Source organism: Hemiscyllium ocellatum, chromosome 45 (genome assembly GCF_020745735.1).
Source record: "Hemiscyllium ocellatum isolate sHemOce1 chromosome 45, sHemOce1.pat.X.cur, whole genome shotgun sequence".
In the NCBI taxonomy this organism is placed as follows: domain Eukaryota; kingdom Metazoa; phylum Chordata; class Chondrichthyes; order Orectolobiformes; family Hemiscylliidae; genus Hemiscyllium; species Hemiscyllium ocellatum.
The window spans coordinates 12,975,449-12,999,283 of record NC_083445.1 but is presented as its reverse complement, the minus strand read 5'-3'; the positions used below and the strand labels follow the sequence as shown (position 1 = coordinate 12,999,283).

The window sequence follows — 23,835 nt, the reverse complement described above, 5'->3', positions numbered from 1 at the left end:
AAACAGAATGCAATACAGTGGCAAAGGATAAGGAAGCAGTTAAAAACACAGAAGGACGAAGCAATGTATTACTTAGATTATATTTACATTAGGGGTGGAGCAATGTATTGCTTAGATTATACTTACATCGGGGGTGAGCACTGAGTAACTGGGAGGTGGCTTGTCCACTGACACCGGGAGGCTGAATGGCCCAGTTCGGAGACGGCCGTGTTGCATCAAGGGGATCCACTAAATGAATGGGTTACAAGATTAGAATTTGGATAGTTGTCAGCAACCTTCATCACCGCGAAACACTGAATTTATCACTACCATTATGAGATTCAGAGGAATTGAGAACGGGAAAGAGCTGAATTAAAGTGATTGACAAGTTGCTACAATCCTCCGACTTCAACCACTGCTGATGCACTCCTCCATCTTCAACCACAGTCGCTACCTACTTTGAGGAGAAAGTGAGGACTGCAGATGCTGGAGATCAGAGCTGAAAACGTGTTGCTGGAAAAGCGTAGCAGGTCAGGCAGCATCCAAAGAGCAGAAGAATCAATGTTTCGGGCATGAGCCCTTCTTCAGGCCCATGCCCGAAACGTCGATTCTCCTGCTCTTTGGATGCTGCCTGACCTGTTGCGCTTTTCCAGCAACACATTTTCAGCTCGCTACCTACTTTACCTACCAGGGAAACTTAGACCTACTTTAGGTCAGATGTAGGACACCAGAGCAGTGTCTCTACACATGCCTGCTGGAGAAGCGTACCTATCCAATACACACACTCGGGCCAGGCATCTCCACATCCGTTTCCAAGAGAGATGACTATACCCACTGCAAAGAGTCATGTCACTCCAGGGAGCAAAGGTGCATTCCCAGTAGAAAAGGAAACCAGACAAACAAGAACACTTAAAACAAAAAGTGCCACATCTTACCCAAAGAATCAAGTAACATTATTGATGTACAGTATTGAATAATTATCCAGGAATACATACTTGAAACTATAGATAGCTTCTCTTTGCCACACTGAAACATGGTACCTTATAATTGATGACCTGCATTTTAATTTTGTTTTGTTTGTTTATAATTAGAGTCTACGGCATGATTGCAAGAAGCTTATTAAATTCAGTTTAATCTGTTACAACTTTGATTAAAAATCAATCATGGTATGTGGGTATTGTTGGCTGTACCAGCATTTATTGCAAATCCCTAGTTACCCTTGAGAAGGTTGTTGTGAGCTGTCTACTGGAACTAATGCAATCCATGAGTCTTAGATAGACCACAATACAATCAGAGAGGGGATTCCAGGGTCATACCCAGCCACACTAAAGGAACGGTGAACATTTCCATGTCAAGATCTTAAGTGGTTCGGAGAGAACATGCAGGGGATGGCGTTCCCATGTATCTGCTGCCCTTGTCTCCAGAAATGAAAATGGCCATGGGGTTGGAAGGTGCTGTCTTAGGAGCCTTGGTGAACTTCTTGGTGTATCTTATTGGCGATACACACTGCTGTCACTGAGTTTTGGTGGAGGAGGGAGTGGTAACCTGGAAGCCAACTGTTGGGGGTTTTCACAATGCTGGATTACAGAGATCAATTTATCAATTCACTGTTACTCACAGTGTAGCCAACTGGTGTCTCCAATGATGCACTGGGTTTCTGCTGACAGCTAATGTGGTAGAAAGTGAAGAGCAGGTGATGGTTATCTGTTAGGTTTGCTGGTATCTTCATTTTTACTTCCTCGTAAAACTCCGGCGATCTGCAAAGGTCACACAGTATGTCACAAATAAAGGCAGCAGAGCTCTTCAGTCATTATGCATATACAATTACCGCTACCTCATCCAAATTCATTCCACTACTTCGAAAAATGTTTCACTCCATCAACAACTTAATGAAGAGGGGATTAACTCCTTCATTAGCTTAGTGGATAGTTCAATTACACACCGAACTCTGTGTAAGAGTCAGCCACTTGAAAAGTGCCATTCCTCATTGCTATCCAATCGCTTTTGTAGACGTGTTTGCATGTGGTCAGTGGATATGGACAGATTTGGACTGAACTCTGGCTCTGTTGGCTGAATAGATTCCTGGCTGTCATAATTTAGACTCTCTGTAAGAAATGAACATTTTGACCTGGAGAAGTATTTCCCTTGTAATGAGATGGTTGCACCATCAGGAAAAGAATAAAATAAAAGTTCCAACATTCTCATAGTCTGCTTCAATTTTTTTTTATTTCAAGTTACTTTTGTCTGCAAGTCTCGCCACTTGATTAATTTCTGTGCCTTGCTTTCTTCATGCAAGTTTTCATTGTTCACTTATCATTTTATTATCATGAAGTCTACTAATTAGCACTGAATGAATACATACAGAGTAATAGAGAGTAGACTGCAAGTGATAATTGAGCTTTTGGGATTACATTGAACCCAGGGAAACCACTTTAGACAAGACAGGCTTTATGTCAAAGCTGCAGGCGGTATTGTTAGCATTGCCAGTTTTACTGCTTCTATTTTTTATTTCAGCCTCTCAGCTGAAGGCAGCAGGTCATGCTTCAAGCCTTTTATCAACACAGTTCAGATTGCCCACATGTGACTGCACTGCAATAGCTGACAGAAGCCATTTTTTTGTTTAAACTCACTGTGTTGCTGCAGGATTTCAGACAAATGCCAGTTTATAGCAGTGCACAGGTTAAAAGAGATTTGTTTTGAACTGTGTGGGAGCACACATGTACTCTCATTGCCATAGTCAGCTGCCAACAAAGCCTGTCACTCAGGAGAAAACTTTCTTGCAAAGTGGCACTGACAAATTCTAGAAGCAGGCTAGCAGCATGAAGGAAGAATGCATTTATTCAGAAAAAAATAGCAGAATGTGTACAGGCTGAAATACAATAATACAGGCTGAATAAATAATTCTCTAAGGAAGATGGTGGCATCATGGTAATGCTGCTTGAGTATTCAGAATCCCAGACAAAAGTTCTTGGGGATGTGGGGTTGAATCCCACCAAAGTGGATGGTGAAATCTGAATTCAATAAACAAAAATCTGAAAATACATGCTAATTTAACGGCGATCATTTAACAATGGTCATAATGCCATCCAGCTAGCAAATAACTTGATTCAAGGACAATTAGATGGACAATAAATACTGGTCTAACCAGTGAAGCTACATCCCATCAAAGAACAAAGTAAAACATGTACTGAACTTTTAAGGCTCTGCTGAGACCAGTCTTTAATAACTCACTTGTTGTGATACACCACAGCAGAGTATGCTTCTTTTGAAAATTCCGCACAGCTAGACTTCCCAAAGATAACCTGCATTTATATAGAAGAAACAAATGGTCAGTGATAGTGCTGGGCTAGAGAAGCACTGACTGATACACAATGGACAACAGAATCTAATGGTATAGTTCAAATGGCAAGTTGTGAACGGAATAAGGGATCCATTATTTATAACTTCACTTAAAGAGCTGAGGATCCATGGAATGCTCCAGCTCAGAGGGGTGAAGTTGCTGCATTACCAAGTATATTTAGACAGATTTATGGTCTCGTAGGGGTAATGAATATGGGGAGTGGGTAGGAAATTGGAATAGAGACCAAAGATCAACCATGATCATATGAATTGGTGGAGTAGGCTTGATAGGCCATATCATGTGCAGCTGCTCCTACTTAAGGTGTTCTTGAATCAAGCATTTTGATGGGCTTGCTCCTGAAAATTAAAGAATAGAAGCGCCTGGATTGTCAAAGGATCAAGTGGATGCAAAGGTGGAGCAGGTTACAGATTGGGGTGGGGGCAAAGCCGTAAAGGGATTTAAAGACAGAGACAAGTATTTAAAATGTGATGCATTGGAAAAAGCCAATCTTACAAGAATGAAGAAAGGAATAATGGTTAAGCAACATTTAGCACAGATGAGGTTATTCCTATCATTTGGCAGTTCATGCAGGATGAGAGTAGATAGCCACTGAGGTTAACAAAAGGCCAAATGTGGCACTTTGAAAGAGTTATTCTGAAAATAAGAGTGATTATGTTCGAGCAAAGAGAGATATTAATAATGGCGACTTTCCGGTAATTGGCAATTAACTAGTCAGAACTTGGGTGGGGGGAGGGGAGGAGGAAGCAGTAAATGGGACTCATGGAAAGAATGAAATATGGAATGAGGTTGAGTGACTAAATACTAGAGAGTATTGAAAAGGGTGTGCGTGAGAGGGGGAGTGGGTGGGGGTGGAAGGGTGTGAGAGCCTGCACGTGAGAATATCAAGCAAGAATTGGGCTGAGCTTAGTCACGAGGCATGTAATGGACAAGTATCATGACAACACTCACTCACCTCGCATACATAGTACAACAAAGTACAGTACTGAGTGACTACCGAGCTGTGGACCAGTTCAAAGGCAGCAGCCTCAGAAAGAAATCAGTAACATGAAACGAAGAAATCCAAAGTTGTACAAGAAGCATTGAAGAGAAAGACAGCTTTTGATGATGCACACGTCCATTTAGCTCTTGCAAAAATTGAGCTGCCTCATTCATTTCCACTATATTGAGCGTGATCTACATTTGCTGTCTCACCCACACAGCTACTAAAGCTGCTGTAATTGCCTCAAACCATCAATTTTTTTGTTCTTTCATACACTTTGGCATGACATGAGGCACAGAGTGTACTTCACATCACGTATTTATTGTTCATAAACGCAGAAACAGAGTGGAAAATCAATCATATAATTCTCAGTATCAAGAGGTGTTAGACTATAAACCTGTGAAAAGGAACACTCTGACTTGGAATAGACTCTGGGGGTTCATGTCATGTCGACTTAAGCGTTTGACAAGAAAGGAAAATTCTTTCCCCAAATAATATTTAAAACTCCAAAGAAGAATTAACTCATGCAAGTATGCTCCCATTCTCTCAAAGTTTTCACATTGAGCTGTATATAACAAAAAGCTGATTTCACTCTGGCTTCCAATACCTTCTACATGTACTTAACTACTTTTATTATCCTGTTGTTCTTGAAACATCTGCTCTCCTTCTTTTGAGCTGTAGATTCCTTTTCCTGATTGTTAAATTGAGACTTAACTTGCTGCCCCAGATGCAGCCTGTATTCCCAATTGTGCTGAACTTCAAAGACTACTGGATACTCAACAGCAGTATCCAGGATATAATCCAAGTTTATCCCAAGACCATCAAAATAGATTTACCACCTTGCTATGTGTGAGACTTTGCAGAACTGAAATATGGCTGCGGCTCTTTGCAGTAGAACTGCTACTGCATTTCTAATTAAGTAAGCACACAAAGTAAAGCAGTCTAAAAGATTTGAGAGATCAGCCACAAAGAAACATACCATTTTCTTCTTTCTTCCTCAAGGGGTACTCTGGTTTTTGGAACCAGGAGTCACAGCTTAATGACATGGGTAGACAATTTAGGACTAAAATAAGCAGAAATGTCTTTACCCACTGAGTAGTGGAATGCCCTGCCACTGGAAGTGGTTGAGGCCAAAGCATTTAATGTTTTCAAGAAGCAGCTAGTTCTTAGGGCCAAAAGGAGCAAGTTGTATGGGGAGAAACGGGAACAGAGTTGAGTTGAATGATCAGCCATGATCATATTGAATGCTGGAGGTGGCTTGAAGGGCTGATGAACAGCTTATGGTCGAAACTTCGACTTTCCTGCTCCTCGGATGCTGCCTGACTTGCTGTGCTTTTCCAGCACGACACCCTTCAACTCTGAATGGTCTGTATGTCTGCTGCTGTTTTCTCCATTTCTATAGAACCCAATTTTGTTAGCTCTCTTTCTGATTTACCTTACATTACCTTGAGCCACTGTGATGGTGTTCTATTATGCACCCTTCTCTTGGGCTTCTCAACAACAAACAAGAACTGCATGACTTTGAGATACATTTAATACCAAGTATGGCATTTGCATCTGTTTCAGGAAGATAATTGCTAAGATCCCCATTTAATACAAGGCATTTCTCACCGGCATGGCAGTGTTGGGGTCCTCGCCTGCCATAAACTGGACCTTCACTGTAATGTTCCGCACAGACCCCTGACGGCTGCTGAAATTTAAACTCTGTGGGTAGACGTATAGTAGATTCCTGAAAGGGAAAATGTCAGAGATAAGGAGTGTAGACAACACGTAAGTCTTGAGCCAGACTTACAGTGACTGCTGTCCTGACCCATTAATTTTGCTATGTCATAAATATACCCACAGATAACAGTAGCTGCAAACTCTCAAAGATATGGGAAACAGGACATATCCATGGAAGCAAGTCATTATCTGAATAGCAAAAAGAACGAAGAAACATCAAAAATGGAACAGCACCTCAGTTAAAGCAGTCAACTGACTGTCACTTGAATCACTCATAGAACATAGTGCCTTTTAAAATTTGGAAGCTTGGTTTTACCTGACATCTTACATCAAAAACTCAAATCAATCAGAATTCTCAATACACCAAAATAGAGATCAGCAGTGTTGACAATAAAGAAAATGCTGGGTAGAAAAGTTTCAGTGAAGAACTGAGAAATAGAACAGTATATATCATATGTTTATTGAATGCTGGTCTGGCTAGATCAATTCAGTGCTATATTTTGATTCTGTAATGCTCTAAGAATTCTGGCAATCTCCTGGCCCACTGGATATCACTTATTTTTCCAGTTCCCTTCCCTTGTGGTGCTTGGTTGCAGTCTCTCAGTCAGAGGCGTGACAGGTTCAACTACTCTTGTTTAACTACCAGAATCATTCATAGTAAGCTACTGAAGAGACAGAAAACAAGGACATGAACAAAGCAAGCAATTTTACTCAGTTGATCAAACACAGAAATAAAATAAGTCCAATAGTAACTCCATTATAGTAAATTCCAGTTAAAAATTCATGTGACTTGAAACCATTCTTTTTGCTGTGTCTTCTACTTCTCTTTTTTCAAACACCTAGACAACTCTCACCTCATTGCTTTCCTACCTGAGCCCTGAACCCACAGCTTTCCCTAGCTTCACTCTTATCTGTCCTTGGGTCTTGCCCATGAAGACTGGTCCTTGAAACCATTTCCTCCAAAATGCTGATTGTCAACTTCCCCTCCAGATCCATTGCATTAGTTGATTAAAACATCCCTCAACTATTGCACCTTTCTTTCTGATCCCCATCTCTGGCAAGAGTGCAATGGCATTGTCACTGGACGAGTAATCTTGAGAATAACGTTTAAGGACATGTTCTGGAATCTGAATCCCACCCTGCCAGATGTTGAAATTTGAATTCAATTCAATTCCGAAATCTGGAATTAAAAGCTATTCTAATGGTACCATACAACAACTGTCATGAAAGGCCACCTGGTTCAAGATTATATTTTAGGGGAGGAAATCCTGCCATCATTAACTGGTCTGGTCAACATTTGGCTCCAGATCCAGAACAATGTGGTTGACTCCACAATGAAGTGCCTTAGCATGTCACCCTGTTGTATCTAACTGCTATTAAAAAAAAATCTGATAAAGGGAATAAAACTGGACGGACTACCCAGCTGGAAACAACAGCATACACAGTCCTGTCAAGCCTGCAAAGTACTCCTTACTAATAAAGTGAATCTTGTATCAAAATGGAGAAAGCTGCAGACTACAGAGGAGTGACATAATAATCTAACATTGTCTGTAAGATTGTATGAGAAAGACTATGTCCCAGATGCCAACATCAACATCCTTAGGCATGCCCTATCCAACTTAAAGAAGAGACCAACCATAGGGCAGTGCCACAGTGATCTAACAGTAGAGAGGAAGGTACCATGGGAGTTCTTAAATTTGCCCTTCACACTACACAAGCCATTGACAAAGACCAACTTCAACAAGAGGAAATCCAACCATTTCCCCTTAATATTTGGAACGCAGCTATGCTCACCACTATACCACTTGATGGGTATATGAATAGAAAGGGGTTAGAGGGATATGTGCCAAGTGCTGGCAAATGGCACTAGATTAGGTAAGGATGGCTGGTCAGCACGGAGGAGTTGAACTGAAGGGTCGGTTTCCATGCTGTACATCTCTGTGACATTAAATAGCATTACTGTCACTGAAACCTCCACTATCAACATGCTGGGAGTTACCATTGTTATTAGACTTCTGAACAGGTCTCTCAAATTTCAAATCTAATGTTGATTTTTTTTTGTGCACCTTCTTTGCAGCTATAACTTTGTATTTCTCGCTCTGTTCAATCACCTTTTGATCTTTGTGTCTTTGTATGTTTATAATCTGCTGTACTGGTATGCAAAATACAACTTTTTATTTTACTTAGGTACATGTGGCAATAATAAGTCAAGTCAAAATCCTTGCTGCTTTGACACAATCAGGTTCTCTTCTTACATGCAGTACAACCCACTAGGGATCTATCTTTGGCCCTTTCCTCATCTGTACATGACCTGTAGATAACACCAACTGAAGTCACAACTAAGGTCCCATGGTACTGTATCAATACTTAGCTTGAGCTCTAAACCACATATGTTCACCCCTCCACTACCCATGATGTTACACCATGCCTCCCAGATCCAGTCTTGGAAGAGTTATAATCTGCTTCAGTTAAAAATGTAGAGGTATGGGTGGGTTGTGCTTCGGTGGGTTGGTGTGGACTTGTTGGGCCGAAGGGCCTGTTTCCACACTGTAAGTAAGTAATCTAAAACCCAAGATCCGCAAAGCCATTTGATATATAAATTTAATTATGCCAGTTTTACAACTATAAAACTATTCAGCATGTGAAGTTGGTGCAGACACTTGATGGTTCACCAAGCAGCATACTGGTAAAGGCCCAGGTTCAGGTGTGAGAAACTGCGCCAAAGCATACAGAAGGCTCTTATTTCCATGTAAGGGCCAACCTGTTGAAGTCCCATTGCTGAAATCAGGCTGCAGCTGCCACCGAATGGAACTATCTGCATCAATTTACTAAGTAGCAACCTAAATCTTTGACTTTTTCCCACAAGAAACTCCTCTTTCTGTAGCAGAAATTAAGGTTGAATGCAGTTAAAAACCTATTCCTTCTGTAGGCAATGATTCTAATTGATAGTAATACTGGAACCCAGAGTGAGAACTGGCTTGACAGGTCATAAGTTTAATTTTTCTGTTTAGCATGGAGATTGTTCATTGATCACATTCACATGAGGCCTCAAACATATTTTAAACAAAAGAACATTACGGTTTTTACTCAAAAGAAAAACTTTAAGTGTATTTCACTGTTCAAAACCTATGTGAAACACATTCTCATTATAAATATCTGAAACAAAGACAGAATCCTATTACTAGAACAACAATCTTACAAACACCCAAACCTCAGTGGTCACCCTTGTGTTCATGCTAAAAGCTCCTTGTTCAGTTCGTATGATTATAATTAGTTTCTTTTTTAACAAATTTTTGATTGACTCCATGCTATTTTCTTCTGTTAATGTTTCTTCCCAAATCTTTAAATAGCCGTCAGCTCTGCTCATTTTATTATTTAACATGGGTTACTTAACATCACATCTTCAACAGACATGTAGGATAGCTTTCTCTCTGATACTTCCACAGGCATCTGCTTCTACCATTTTGTTTTGAGAAGCACAACGGTTTTATTTTCCCTAGCCCCTGCAGCTTGTGTTGTGAAGGACCTCTTCTCTCCCAATCAACTTACATCCCTCTGAATGATCAGTTCTGATGAAGGGTCACTGGATGTTAACTCTGACTTCTCTCCACAGATGCTGCCAGACCTGCTGTGTTTTTCCAGCAGTTTCCATTTTTGTTTCTGACTTGCAGCATCTGCAGTTCTTTTGGTTTTTAACTTCTGAAAAAACTTGCTTTAGCCTAAATGAATCAGTTTCTGACGTATCATTTCTCAGTCTGTGCTGTGAAATTCAAGCATCCTGAGGAGACCTCTGCTTTCTGTTCAATTTGCTAAAGTCACATGATTTCCTGGATAAGCTTTTTTAAAAAAAAATTCAATTCACAATAAGTCCCAGGCGTCTTTTAAAAAAAACACATTATATCTTTACAGAACTGAAAACTAATATCCATTTTATCTTCACTTTCGAACCCAAGTTCCGAAATAGCAACAACACACAACGTACCTCCTCACACCATGAATTACAAGCTAGTTGCTGAAAACTGCCATGTCAATAACAAGTCATGACAACAATGAAGGCATAAATCAATCAGAATTGTATTACCAAGAATAATAGAGGAAGAATAAATGAAGAGCTGAGCTTGTGGTTGAGGATGTCATTCTAACTCATTCTTGGGACGTGACTGTACACACAGCAGCAAAGACTCAATGTGACACTGTTTGTCAGTGTGGAAACTCAATACAAAGAGCACCCTGGCAACCAACTGATGTCTTTTGTACAAAACATGTCCACCAGATTGCTCCGGTTGGCTCTGTGCCCACTGACTAGCTTTTGTTTTGACAGGTTGAAGAGTATGGCCTTAACCTCAGCTCCAAGAAATGCCTCTTAATAATCACTCTCCCGAATGAAACAATGCATAGCAGGCATGGTGAAACTATACTGTGAAAACTAACAAAATGGCATTGTCTGACATAAGTATTTCCTTATTACAATCATGCCCCAAGAATGAATGACAGTCTGAAACATAATCAGTCAGTCTCTTTTGTTGTTTTTCTCGACAGAAAGATTCTATTTGAATTATGTCATAGGAAGAGAAGGAGGTCAGTTAGCCCCTTAAGCATGTTCTATGAATGAATGAGATCAGGACTGATCTGCAACATAATTCCGTATCCCTTCATGCCTTGAGGCCAAAAACCTATAAACCTTAGATCTAAAATTAGCAATTGGCTTGCAACCAAATGCCCTTTGCAGAAGAAAAGTTATGACCTTTTATCATCCTTTACATGATCAAAGAATCCCTGATTTCTCTCCCGAACATTTTTAAAGACTATAGTCCTACACACATCAACCAGCAGAAATAGTTTGTATTTACCTGGTCATAAAGTCATATGCCTGATGAAGGTCTTATGCCTGAAACGTCGAGTTTCCTGTTCCTTGGATGCTGCCTGACCTGCTGCGCTTTTCCAGCAACACATTTTCAGCTCTGATCTCCAGCATCTGCAGATCTCACTTTCTCCATAAAGTCATAGAGTCAAGCAGCACGGAGACAGGCCCTTTGGCCCAAACTGGTCCATGCCAACTAAAATGTTAATCTGAACTAACCCCATTTCCCTGCTGTTAATGCACTTGCCTTCCATATATGTACCACCCTGTGTTTAAAAAAAAGCTGCCTGTCAGGCTCCTTTCTATTCTTTCCCCTCTAACTTTAAACTGATGCTCTCTAGTCCTTGATTCCCCAACCCTTGGGAAAAGACTGAGTGCATTCACCCTATCAATGCCTCTCACGATCTTACCTGATCTTATTCCTGTTAATGTCTTTAACTTTTCAATCAAATTACCTATGAATCTTCCAGATTCCAGCAATACAACCCTACTTTGTACAATCTTGCCTTGCAATTTGATTTTTGTTGTCAAAGTACCATTCTGTTAAATACATGCTGATTCCTATCAAGGCCAATATATCCTTTCTAACATGTGGTGCACATGTGACAAAACGTCTGGACATGAACCTTCCAGCTCAGTGAGCAAACCTACATCCAAAACCTCAACCTGAGCTACAAATCTTCTCAAAACTCGCTATGTGGTGCACAGCATAAATCACAGTACTCCAGGTAAGGCTTTGCACAGATGAATTATGACTTCACCACTAGCATTCTAGTCTTTTTGATATAATGGCATGTATTCCATTTTCTCATCAATTTTTTCTTTATGTCTTTACATCATTGTAATGATCCACATACCTGGATGCTCAAAACCAACACCATACCAAAGTGCAATCCTGACATTTTCTGAAGCAAACATTAATATGGTTCAAAGGAGTAAATCTCTTAAAAGGTAAAATTCTCTGAATGTGTTTCTGATTGTACAGACTCTAACCTATTTCCTTTGAGAAACAAGTGTTCAGTAATGAATAAGGAAAGCTCTCTTGTAAACAGTTTTAATGTATTAGTAAACATCACATTACACATCATCGTTGAAAATTCAGTGGTTAAATCACTTAACAGCCTTTACACACAGGAAAATGCTAATAACTCTCATTAATTTTCTTGAGGATACTTTAAATGCTGTACATTGGAGCAGGAACACTTACAGGAGCCCACACCATCACTTCCAACCTTAGGAAAATGCACAGGAACAAGTCTGTGTTGCATCTGCCCTAACAGCTGGCATTGCTCACACTGTCTGAAGGATTCCAGTACAATATGTATCGCACCCAAAACAAACACTACCCTTGGCACCGTGTTAACCCAGATCTGCAGAGAAGGCCAATTAAAAAGACAGACACACAAAACATGTGTTTCATTAGCAATTACTGGAATATGTGTTAAAACAAACACTTTTATAAATACACACCAGATTTTAGGTTTAACAGTAATTAATCAGAACAGGGAAATTAATCCTGCTGCTGGTTCTAATATTTCTGTTTTATACCCTTGCAAAAGTTTTCAGCTACCCCACACATACTGATGATTACCTTGTTTCTTACAGACTTACTTGACTTACGGAAATGCACCAGTCTTTTGTAGCAATATCAAAAATAATCATACCCGGTTGTATTTTAGACCAAAAATAAATTCATATAAAGTCAACTTTTGCTAGTGACACTTTTCTTAAACTGCATTTTCAAATTGTGTTAGGATGACAGTAGGGAATTAACAGGCAGGATTATTTCTTGTGAAAACTGGCCAGCCAATTAGGGGTTTAAAAGTTATACCGTGAGTTGCAAATCTCCAGAACGTGCATAGATGAATACAGTTCCAATGTCTCCTTGCACAAGCTACATTTCACTCCAAGCATCCCAGTTACTCTTCGGAATGCCATGGATTGACACATTAATTGCCCATTAAACTCACCACAAAAAGTTACATCCTGTAAACAGCAGTGCAAATATCCTTTTAACAACATCCCAATCAATCTCACCAGCAGAGAAAACTATGGCATCTCATTTCTTCAATTGTAAATAAAGATTTATTTTTGAAAAAGCCAATTTTTGAGCACATTTTGCTTATCAAATCTTTTTAACCTCTGAATTAATCTTTCATCACCCGATGTGGTTCAGATTTCCTATTCAGACATTCATATCTCTTTCTCAAATCTTAATTCTCATCAAATAAGGACATCCACTGTTGAGCCTGCCACTCATTGAATTCCCAGATGTCACAATACTTGCAGCACACACAATCAGCATATACTTTCCAAAAATGATGTTCAGATCTTTTGTGCGAAGGGTGGGACAGAAAACTCCAATAGGTTGCAGGATGTCCCATTTCAGGGAGCTTCTCTTTGGATATAGTGAAAATTAAAATTCAACACCAGAGATTCAGCATCTTCAGGAAAACTTAGAAAAGTTCAAACATTCACCTGCTGCCACAAGATGGCACTCTAACTAAACTGAGGACTTTGAGAGGCCAAATGCCAGTTTTACCTTATTCTAACAATGTTAATTTCCACAAATCATCTGAATCCTGTGACTATGAGTATAATACACCTCAAAGAAGGCTTCTTGTGACACACTGGTAGTGCCACTACCTCTGAACGAGGAGGCCCAGGTTCAAATCCCACCTGCTCCAAAGGTGTGTAATAACATTTCTGAATCAGTTGCTTAGAAAACATCTACAGTATACCACAAAACCTTTCTGCAGTTGCAACCTCAGAAGTTGCTACCTTTGTCTCAACTTTTATTGAGTTCTGACCCTGAAACAGGAAGTGCTCACACTGACGTAGTGTTTGAGCACAAATTCCAGACTGTTCAGGATTGAAAAAGAAAACAAACGTGTATTTATGTAGCAACTACCTGACCCCAGAACATCACATCTTGCAAAATGTCCAGATTACAGAGGAGGAAGTGCTGGATGTCTTCAAATGGTTAAGAGTGGATAAATCCTCAGGACCTGATCAGGTGTACCCGAGAACTCTGTGGGAAGCGAGAGAAGTGATTGCTGGGCCTCTTGCTGAGATATTTGTATCATTGATAGTCACAGGTGAGGTGCTGGAAGACTGGAGGTTGGCAAACATGGTGCCACTGTTTAAGAAGGGCGGTAAAGACAAGCCAGGGAACTACAGACCGGTGAGCAAGTTGTTGGAGGGAATCCTGAGGGACAGGATGTACATGTATTTGGAAAGGCAAGAACTGATTAGGGATAGTCAACATGGCTTTGTGCGTGGGAATCATGTCTCACAAACTTGATTGAATTTTTTTAAGTAACAAAGAAGATTGATGAGGGCAGAGCAGTAGATCTGATCTATATGGACTTCAGTCAGGCATTCGACAAGGTTCCCCATGGAAGATTGATTAGCAAGGTTGGATCTCATGGAATACAGGGAGAACTAGCCATTTGGATACAGAACTGGCTCAAAGGTAAAAGACAGAGGGTGGTGGTGCAGGGTTGTTTTTCAGACTGGAGGCCTGTGACCAGTGGAGTGCCACAAGGATCGGTGCTGGGGGCCCTCTACTTTTTGTCATTTACATAAATAATTTGGATGCGAGCACAAGAGGTACAGTTAGTAAGTTTGCAGATGATACCAAAATTGGAGGTGTAGTGGACAGCGAAGAGGGTTACCTCAGATTACAACAGGATCTGGACCAGATGGGCCAATGGGCAGATGGAGTTTAATTCAGATAAATGCGAGGTGCTGCATTTTGGGAAAGCAAATCTTAGCAGGACTTGTACACTTAACGGTAAGGTCCTAGGGAGTGTTGCTGAACAAAGAGACCTTAGAGTGCAGGTTCATAGCTCCTTGAAAGTGGAGTCACAGGTAGATATGATAGTGAAGAAGGCATTTGGTATGCTTTCCTTTATTGGTCAGAGTATTGAGTATAGGAGTTGGGAGGTCATGTTGCGGCTGTGCAGGACATTGGTCAGGCCACTGTTGGAATATTGTGTGCAATTCTGGTCTCTTTACTATCGGAAGGATGTTGTGAAACTTAAAAGGGTTCAGAAAAGATTTACAAGAATGTTGCCAGGGTTGGAGGATCTGAGCTACAGGGAGAGGCTGAACAGGCTGGGGCTGTTTTCCCTGGAGCGTTGGAGGCTGAGGGGTGACCTTATAGAAGTTTACAAAATTATGAGGGGCATGGGTAGGATAAATAGACAAAGTATTTTCCCTGGGATCGGGGAGTCCAGAACTAGAGGGCATAGGTTTAAGGTGAGAGGGGAAAGATATAAAAGAGACCTAAGGGGCAACTTTTTCAAGCAGAGAGTGGTACGTGTATGGAATGAGCTGCCAGAGGATGTGGTGAAGACTGGTACAATTGCAAGATTTAAGAGGCATTTGGATGGGTATATGAATAGGAAGGGTTTGGAGGGATATGGGCCAGGTGCTGGCAAGTGGGACTAGATTGGGTTGGGATATCTGATCGGCATGTACGGGTTGGACCGAAGGGTCTGTTTCCATGCTGTACATCTCTATTACTCTATGCTGTTGTCAGGTAGGGAAGTGGTAGGCAATTTGTGCACAATAAACTCTCAGAAAATGTCATGCAATACTGGTTTATCAGTTTCCATAATGTCAAATAAAGGATCGATATTGACCTAAGGCAGGGGTAAGAACTCTCTGCTCTTCTTTCAAAAAGCGCCATGGGATTTTTCACATTCACCTTAACAAGCAGGAAGAGGACCTTTGTGGAACCTCCTATCCAAAGGACTGAGGGAGCATTGTACATTCAGAGATATCATCTGGTTGAAATGTTAAAAGCAGTCCCAGACTGCCCTCTTGAGGTAGTCATGAAAGATTCTATGAAATTATTCGGAGTAGCTAGAGTATCCCTGTGTTCTGCCCAATATATACCTCTCAAGCAACATTACTGACTCATTGCTGATATTGGGACCTTACTGAGTGCAAATTATCTGAATTTCCCAATTATAGAACAGCATCTACAATTCCAAACAAGGTCAGAGGTGGGGATGGCACCATGCCCAGTCCCAACTGCAATACTTAAATAATGAAGCAGTTAGTGTTGATACACAGCAAGACCTGGACATTATCCAGGCTTAGCTGATAAGTAACAAATAACATTCATGCCATACAAGTGCTGGTGTGAGTCTAACAATCTGCCTATGATGTTCCATATCGGTTTTAATGCTGCATTTCTTACAATCAACAATGACCAGAACCTGAACTGGACTATCCATCTAAAAATTGTAGCTACAAGAGCAACACAGAGGTTGGAAGTTCCACAATAAGTCACTGATATTATGATAAAGCCTGTCCACAATCTACAAAGCACAAGCATGATGGAATATTCTGCACTTGCCTGGATCTGTGCAGCTCCAACAACACACAAGTTCAACACCATTCAAGACAGTGCAATTTAGACTGATTAGCATTCCATCTATCAAGCTAAAAAATTTATTCCACCTACCACTGTGGAAAGCACAGTGGAACTGGGTAGAGGTAGTTCTTCTATAACATGATGGCTGTGTTCTTGTGCACCTGCACATTATAGAAAAATCACACTTAAAGTATTGGCAATGTAATCATATTATAGCTAACATACATTTTAAAAGTTTGCACTTTAGAAAGTGTCCCCAATTTGTCAATCACATTAGTGACTTCACGTTAACAAAGCATGTATTATAGCACAATGACCTGTACCATACATAAGATGTGCAACTTGTAAAGTCTAGTTCAACAGCACTTTCTATAACCATGGCCTCTACCATCTAGAAGGTGAAAGGCAGCAGATGTATGGGAATACTACCATCTGCAAAGTTCCCATCCAAACCACACATCATCCTGCAAGAGAAACTCATTGCCATTTTTCACTATTGCAGAGCTCCCGGTACCTCTGAGACATGGACTGCACCAGGTCAAGGTGTGGTTTACCACCACCTTCTCCAGGGAAACTGGGGCAAAGTCCAGTCTCGCCAACGACACCAATGTCACATGAATGAATGGGGAAAAGAAATTCCCAAAGAGAATTTCTTTGCAGCCATTGAAGAGGAACAGGACTGAAAAAACGTTGTTTTTAAATATGAAACTTCTATACCGCCAGCACACCTTGATGCACTTCATAATCAACGACATAGGGTCACTGTTCAAATCTAAAGTAGTACTATAATCCACACATGCTCAGCAAACACCTGCAACCGTTTTGACATCCTGAGAATTTGAGAGGCAAGCACAACATCGAAGAAGTTCACCATCAGTGAATAATAAAGTATAGAGAAGATTCTTCTCCCATCCTGCCTTCTGCCTTGCATTGACACTGAGGTGGTGATATGATTGAGATCGATTGTTACCTGTACGCTGTGTAGGGCACATAGACCTCTCTTGCTGGAAACTCCAGGATTTCTTTCGTTGGGCGGACTCGAGGATCTGGGTATGGTTTGACATGAAGCAGCTCAGGGGAGAGGCAGTAGTGTGGACTTTCGGGAGCCGGAGATATATCAATCTTTAATTGAGCTATAAACATAGAAGACATGTTATTAAGATAAATAGGCAAACCAAAGATACAAAGGAAACATGAAGTTATAGATTCTCCTGTTCTAAACCAATGCAGTCAATCTGATGTGGAACATCCACAGTGGTGTTAGGGTGTTCCAGGATTCTCAACTCAGCAATTGGGAAGGAATGGCCAATACAGTTCAAAGTTAGGGACAAGCATTGTTGCAGCTGTCCTCAACCAGGCAAGTGGACAGTTTTCCATCATTCTCCTGAATTGTATCCTGGTTGCTTTGGGAGTCAGAAATTAGTTGTTCCCTCCAGAATTCCCAGTACTGATGGACTAATACCACATCAAATACCTTAAACATTCACTCTCTTCACAGTCAATGCACCGTGGTTCCAGTGTGTATAATCTGCGAGATATGCTGCAGCATCTCACCAAAGTTCCTTCCAAATCTGAGCTCTCTGCCACTTAGAAGAACAAGGGTGGAGATACCTGTAAACACTGCCACTTGCAAGTTCCTCTCCAAGCTACAGACCATGCTAACTTGGAACCAAAACTCTTTCACAGTAACTGAAACAAAATCTCAGAACTCTCTTCCCAATGGCACGATAGGGTACATGCACCAAATGGAGTGCAGCAGTTCAAAAAGGTGATTCATCACCATCTTTCTCTAGGACAGAATCCAGAACCCAGGAAAGACATTTTGAAAAAAGGGCATTCACTCTCGTCATCACTTAAATTTAGTTCTTTTGCCCAGAAATAGGCTAAGACTGATCAAATGAGGTCAGAAATTGAATGATCCTGGCAGAACCCAAACTCAGTATCAGTGAGCAGGTTATTGCTGACTATGTACTGCTTAATGGCATTGTCACCTACACCGTCCATCACTTTTTGATGAAGAGCCTATGCTCGAAACATTGATTCTCCTGCTCCTCGAATGCTACCTGACTGGCTGTGCTTTTCCAGCACCACACTTTTTGACTCTGATCTCCAGTATCTGCAGTCCTCACTTTCTCCTCCTCCACATCCCATCACTTTGCTGATAATTGAGATGACTGACAGGGCAGTAACTGGCTGGACTAAAACTGCCCTGCTTTATAGAACACCATATACCTGGCAACTTCCCACAGTGTCATGTCATAACTGTAACTGATACAGTTTAGCTCAGGCATGAAGCATAAATTCTCAGAACTATTGCCAGAATGTCAAGGTCTCTGCTGAATCTGGTGCCTTCTGCCACTTCTTGATCTCACATGGAGTGAATCAAACTACCTGAGGACGAGCATTTATCATGCTGGTGCTCAGGAAGAGAGGAGTACACATTTAACTTCGTATCAGTCAATGCCAGGTTGAGCAAGTTAAATAATAAGCATTTCCACAAAAGTAGCAAAGTGCTTTGGTTTGCTGCTTCCTCAAAAAGCTATTGCAATCACTTGTCTCAGCCCAGTGCTCACCCTGCCACTTTTAGCTTCAGAATTCAACAATTTACCAGTCACGGGTCGCAGTCTCCGCAGAACAGATGAGGGCCTTCTCATGTCGGCCAGGAACTTGTACAAGTCTTCATCACTTAAACGATCCCCTTCCTGACGAAACAGAAAAGGACAGCAATCCACTATCAAACTCCCAACTTGAGAATGATTTTTAACATTTCATAAGGAGACAGTCTATAAAATCAGAGTGGGGTGCTGGAAAAGCACAGCAGGCTAGGCAGCATCCGAGGAGCCGGAGAATCTATGTTTCATCTGTGTGGAGAGAGAGAGAGAGAGAGAGAGAGAGAGAGAGAGAGAGAGAGAGAGAGAGAGAGAGAGAGAGACATACTGTTTCAAGTCAAGTGTGACTCCTCTTCACAAGAGAGGGCGTGAGTTCTGATGAGAGATTATACCGGACTTGATATGGTGGCTGTTTCTTACTCCACAGATACTGTGAGAAGCTGTACCTCTCCAGCATCCTCTGTGCTTGTTTCCCAGGTTTTGTACCAAGCAAGACTGAAATCTCAAGCAATCTTCGACATCTCACATAGCGCAAGTATTCTTTGCAAGATGTTTCAACTCTAATAATGAAACTACCTGTGGTCATTTGTAGGCAGGATTGATTATGCAGAAAACAACTTGCGAACTTCAAGTGGGCTAATGATGGCTTGCAGGTCCCTCAAATTAATGACATTTGCTTGCCTTGGACCACTTCTTCAGAGTTTGACATTTCTTTTTATCGTTTACCTGTTTGAAGAAGTTTGTGACAGTCAGGGTAGCTGGACGGAAGTTCGTATAATTGCAGGCATCTTCTCCAATACTCATCCGCTCCAATGTCCTTTTCTTCCGATCAGTCCACGTTCCCTTTCGCTCTTGTTAGAAAGCATAATAAAAAGAGCAGTCACTTCCCTTTGTACCAAACAGCACCCTCACTTCCATTTAAAATAGTGTTTACAACAAAAAGTCTTGTCAAATGTGAAGTTTCAACTTTTCATGTTGAGTTCTTTAATTATTCTATTGCCCTTTTCTCGAATGCTTTTCAAACGTTTATTCAATTCCTTTTTAATTGTTACAGTCTCTGCTTTAATAAGAACATGCAAAAGCCATTTTCCATTCTGTGAAAGATTCTGGGCCAGTCTAACATCATAAAGTAATAAATTCACTCACTTGGATTTTCTAGTTGAATGAAGCTGTAAAATCAACTTGACAGAAGCATACGCTATGGTTACAAGGTTACAGTAGGTTTACTAATCCAGTACACGCCCAGTTACCTGACTTAGAACAACATTAATCAAGCAATGTTTGCAGATCATGGGAAATACTTAGCCTCTTGAACAGAAATTGAACAGGTTCAGTGAAAAACTAAGGGGAAAGATTTAGGTACAGCCAGAGATTCTGCATCTTCAGATCTCTCCTGGGGCTTGCTCCTTCTCATTTCTAACATTTCTGAAAACACCATCAAAAACTTTCAGTCATCCAATCCTGGCTCCTTGTGCATCCTTGACTTGCATCACATCAGCAGCTAAGGTCTAAGCACCAGAATTCCCTTCTAAACTTCTCACTCAACTCCTTTTAGATGCTCCTCAAGATTGCTGATAATGGCTCTATCCATCATTGTGAAGCAGAATTTACCAAGCTCTGGACACTTGCCCGCTGAATAGGGAATGCGAGTTGGGATCAGATTGGTCATGAGTCAAGTTAATTTTAAGGATCTGAAATGTTTTTGCAATAATAATTCTGCCCAGTATGAGAGGAACTGTAGGTCCAGACTTGTTCCCTGTTTTAATATCTCCTAGTGTCAAATTTCTGATGTTCTTTTAAAGCTCATGGGACATTTTACAATATCAAAGGCACAATGTAAATGCAAACATCGTTTCTAGAAAGATAATCTCAAAATGCATACTGATACCAATATCCACTTGTAAATATGAATTCGTCTTGCGTCTAACTAATCTCATTAATGGACCCAACAATGTAAGGGATTAGCTTCAAAAGGGCAGAATGGAACCATATGTTGTTTCTCACCACTTTCCGAGTCTGAGGAATCACGCTCCAGGCTCCCTGCGCTGTTCACAATGTTCATGAGGTGGATTGCAGTCCAAGCAAAGGGCATTCGGAATTTTCCCAGCTTGTTACAGAACTGCTCTGCCTGATTCTTCAACTTCTCAACTTTCTCCTTGTGCTGGGCAGGTGACACAAACAATAAAAATGTTGTGTTCAGTTATACTTCAGAAAAATGTGGGAGTGTGAGAAAGAAAATGGCACAACAGGAAGAGAGAGAGACAGACAGATTAAGACAAATAACAGAGAACTGAAAACTGGCAGAGATGTCAAAGGCTAGCAAAGAACTATATTCCATCATAGATATTTTTAAGAGGATAATATAACTTGTGAAACAATGACAAGTTAGATGCTGCAACCATTATGTGGACAGCAAAATCCATGAATCAAGAATTAAAAAAATGACTAAATTGGCACTTAATGGTCTGAGATGAGGGAGGAAAGTTGGCCAGGTCACTGGGAAAACACTCTTATCTCTACATTCTGCCATGGGATCCAAACTGCTGGTACAGACCAGTGATGAAGCAGCACTCCAATAAGGATTAGATGGTAGTGTCTTAAATTAATTATCTTCCCAATCAGAGGCAAATGCTACAAACTGACATGCTAGAAGTAAAGTTTGAAAGTAAAAATACAGTACTGTAATTGTGTCTTATATCAATGTGAGCACTTAACAACCATTTACATGGTGACACTAAGAATGATGCACTCCCTGATGCGGTCAATGCTTTCTATGCTTGGTTCGAGCAGAATGCCAGTGGCGTGGTGTCACCTGCCCTGACAGCCCTGGATGCTCCTGTTCCCTCAGTCATTGCTGCAGATGTCAGATCGGTCTTCCTGGGAGTCAACCCAAGGAAAGCGACAGGCTCGAATGGTGGCCCTGCCCATGCTCTTAGACCCTGCTGGTGGAGGTATTCACTGACATCTTCAACCTTTCCCTCCTACAAGCTAAAGTCCCCATTTGCTTCAAGAAGACCACCTCCATCCCAGTACTGAAGAAAGCACATGCAACGTGCCTTAATGAGTACCCAGTGGATGTGGCCTCAATAGACATGACATGCTTCGAGAGACTGGTCACGGCCCTCATGAACTCTAGTCTCCTAGCCCTGCCTCGATCCCCTGCAATTTGCCTACCAACAAAACAAGTCCACAGCGGACACCATTTCTCTAGCCCTGCACTCATCCCTGGAAAACAAGGACACCTACATCAGATTCCTAATCATCAACTACAGCTCTGCCTTCAGCACCATTATCTCCACCAGACTAATCTCAAATCTGAGGGTCTCAGCTCCGCCGCTGCAACTGCATCCTCAGCTTCCTGATCCATAGACCGCAATCAGTGAAGACAGACAACTGCACCTCCTCCATCATAACACTCAATACTGGAGCCCTATAAGATGCGATCTCAGCCCCCTACTGTACTTCCTGTATATGCACGACTGTGCAGCCAAATTCCCACCGAATGCCATCCACAAACTTGCTGACAACACCACCATGGTAGGATGGATATCAAACAATGATGTGTCAGAATACAAAAAGGAGATAGAGAGCTTGGTGATGTAGTACAATGATAACAACCTCTCTCTCAATGTTGGCAAAACTAAAGAACTGATCATTGACTTCAGAAAGAAAGGAGGAGAACAAGCCCAATCTACATCAACGGAGTGGAGGTTGAGAGGGTTGTGAGTATCAAGTTCCAAGGAGTGATAATAACCAACAATTTGTCATGGACTTCCTAAGTGGATGTGACAGTCTAGAAGGCACAACAAAGCCTTTTCTTTCTCAGGCGACTCAGGAGATTCGGCATGTCCACAAGGACCCTCACCAACTTCTACAGATGCATCATTGAAAGCAGACTGTCTGGGTGCATGATGGCCTGGTACAGCAACTGCTCTGCCCAGGAACATAAGAAGCTATAGAAGGTTGTGTGTACAGCCTACACCATCACAGAAACCAATCTCCATCCACGGACTCCATTTATATCTCTCATTCTGTGGAAAGGTTGCCATCATCAAAGACTCATCCCATCCCGGTAAACTCTGCTATAACCTCTTCCGTCTGGCAGAAGGTACAAAAGCAACAACAGATTCAAGAACAGCTTCTTCCCTGTTGTCATTAGGCTGATGAATGGATTCTCTAACTTCAAATCATGTTAATCTTGTTAGTGTTGTTCTTGCCTTGTCCTGAGCAGTGTAATCTCTACGTCTCACTCTGTCCAAGTTTATTTCACTCTGCGATCTGTATGTCCTTGCTTACAATGATCTGCCTGTAATGCTCACAATAAAGCTTTTCACTGTGCTTATAGGTACGTGTGACAATCAATTAATGATTTATATAATCATCATTCAGCAATAGAACATGGAATTATGCTGTGATTTGCTGAGGTTCCATTCTCATCATGACTCAGCTAAAACATTATTCAGAAAATAAAAACATTGGAGGAGGATTTGACCATTCAGCCCTTCATTCCACTATTTGATATGATCATAGCTAATCCTCGACCTCAACTTCACATTCTGTCACTGTCTCCATGCCCAGTTCTCTTAGTATTTAAAATTTACTCATCTCAAGGTTGAATATGCTCAAAGTTGAAACATCCACACCAATTCTGAAGATTCTCAAACCTCACTGAAGAAATCTGCCCTCAGATCATTTTGAAACGGCTGACCCCCATGACATGAAACTATGACACATACTTTTGTAGTTCCCAGGCTAGGGAGACATGCTTCCAGCATCTACTTTGTTAATGACCTTAAGAACTCACTGCGTTTCAATTGGGTCCCCTCTTACCCTCCATGTATCACGTATATTTGTATACATGACAGTAGTACAATGCATTTTCCAGTGGCCAATAAAGTATACTCTACAGTTTAAAATGATTAGGCGGACATGTGC

General features: G+C 41.1%; 1 protein-coding gene across 6 annotated transcripts in view; it reads right to left on the bottom strand.

The window, feature by feature from the left end:
* The window catches only part of LOC132835997 (dedicator of cytokinesis protein 7-like), a 180,968-nt gene that overhangs the window by 76,304 nt on the left and 80,829 nt on the right, over positions 1–23,835 (bottom strand). For all 6 annotated transcript variants that reach the window (XM_060855177.1, XM_060855178.1, XM_060855179.1 and 3 more), the window contains exons 11-18: positions 20,905–21,061; positions 19,627–19,751; positions 18,900–18,993; positions 17,262–17,424; positions 5,931–6,048; positions 3,211–3,281; positions 1,598–1,736; positions 127–228 (exon numbers count right to left, since the gene is read on the bottom strand). In XM_060855177.1, the coding sequence (XP_060711160.1) occupies positions 127–228; positions 1,598–1,736; positions 3,211–3,281; positions 5,931–6,048; positions 17,262–17,424; positions 18,900–18,993; positions 19,627–19,751; positions 20,905–21,061 (969 nt within the window). The remainder of the gene's footprint in view (positions 1–126; positions 229–1,597; positions 1,737–3,210; positions 3,282–5,930; positions 6,049–17,261; positions 17,425–18,899; positions 18,994–19,626; positions 19,752–20,904; positions 21,062–23,835) is intronic.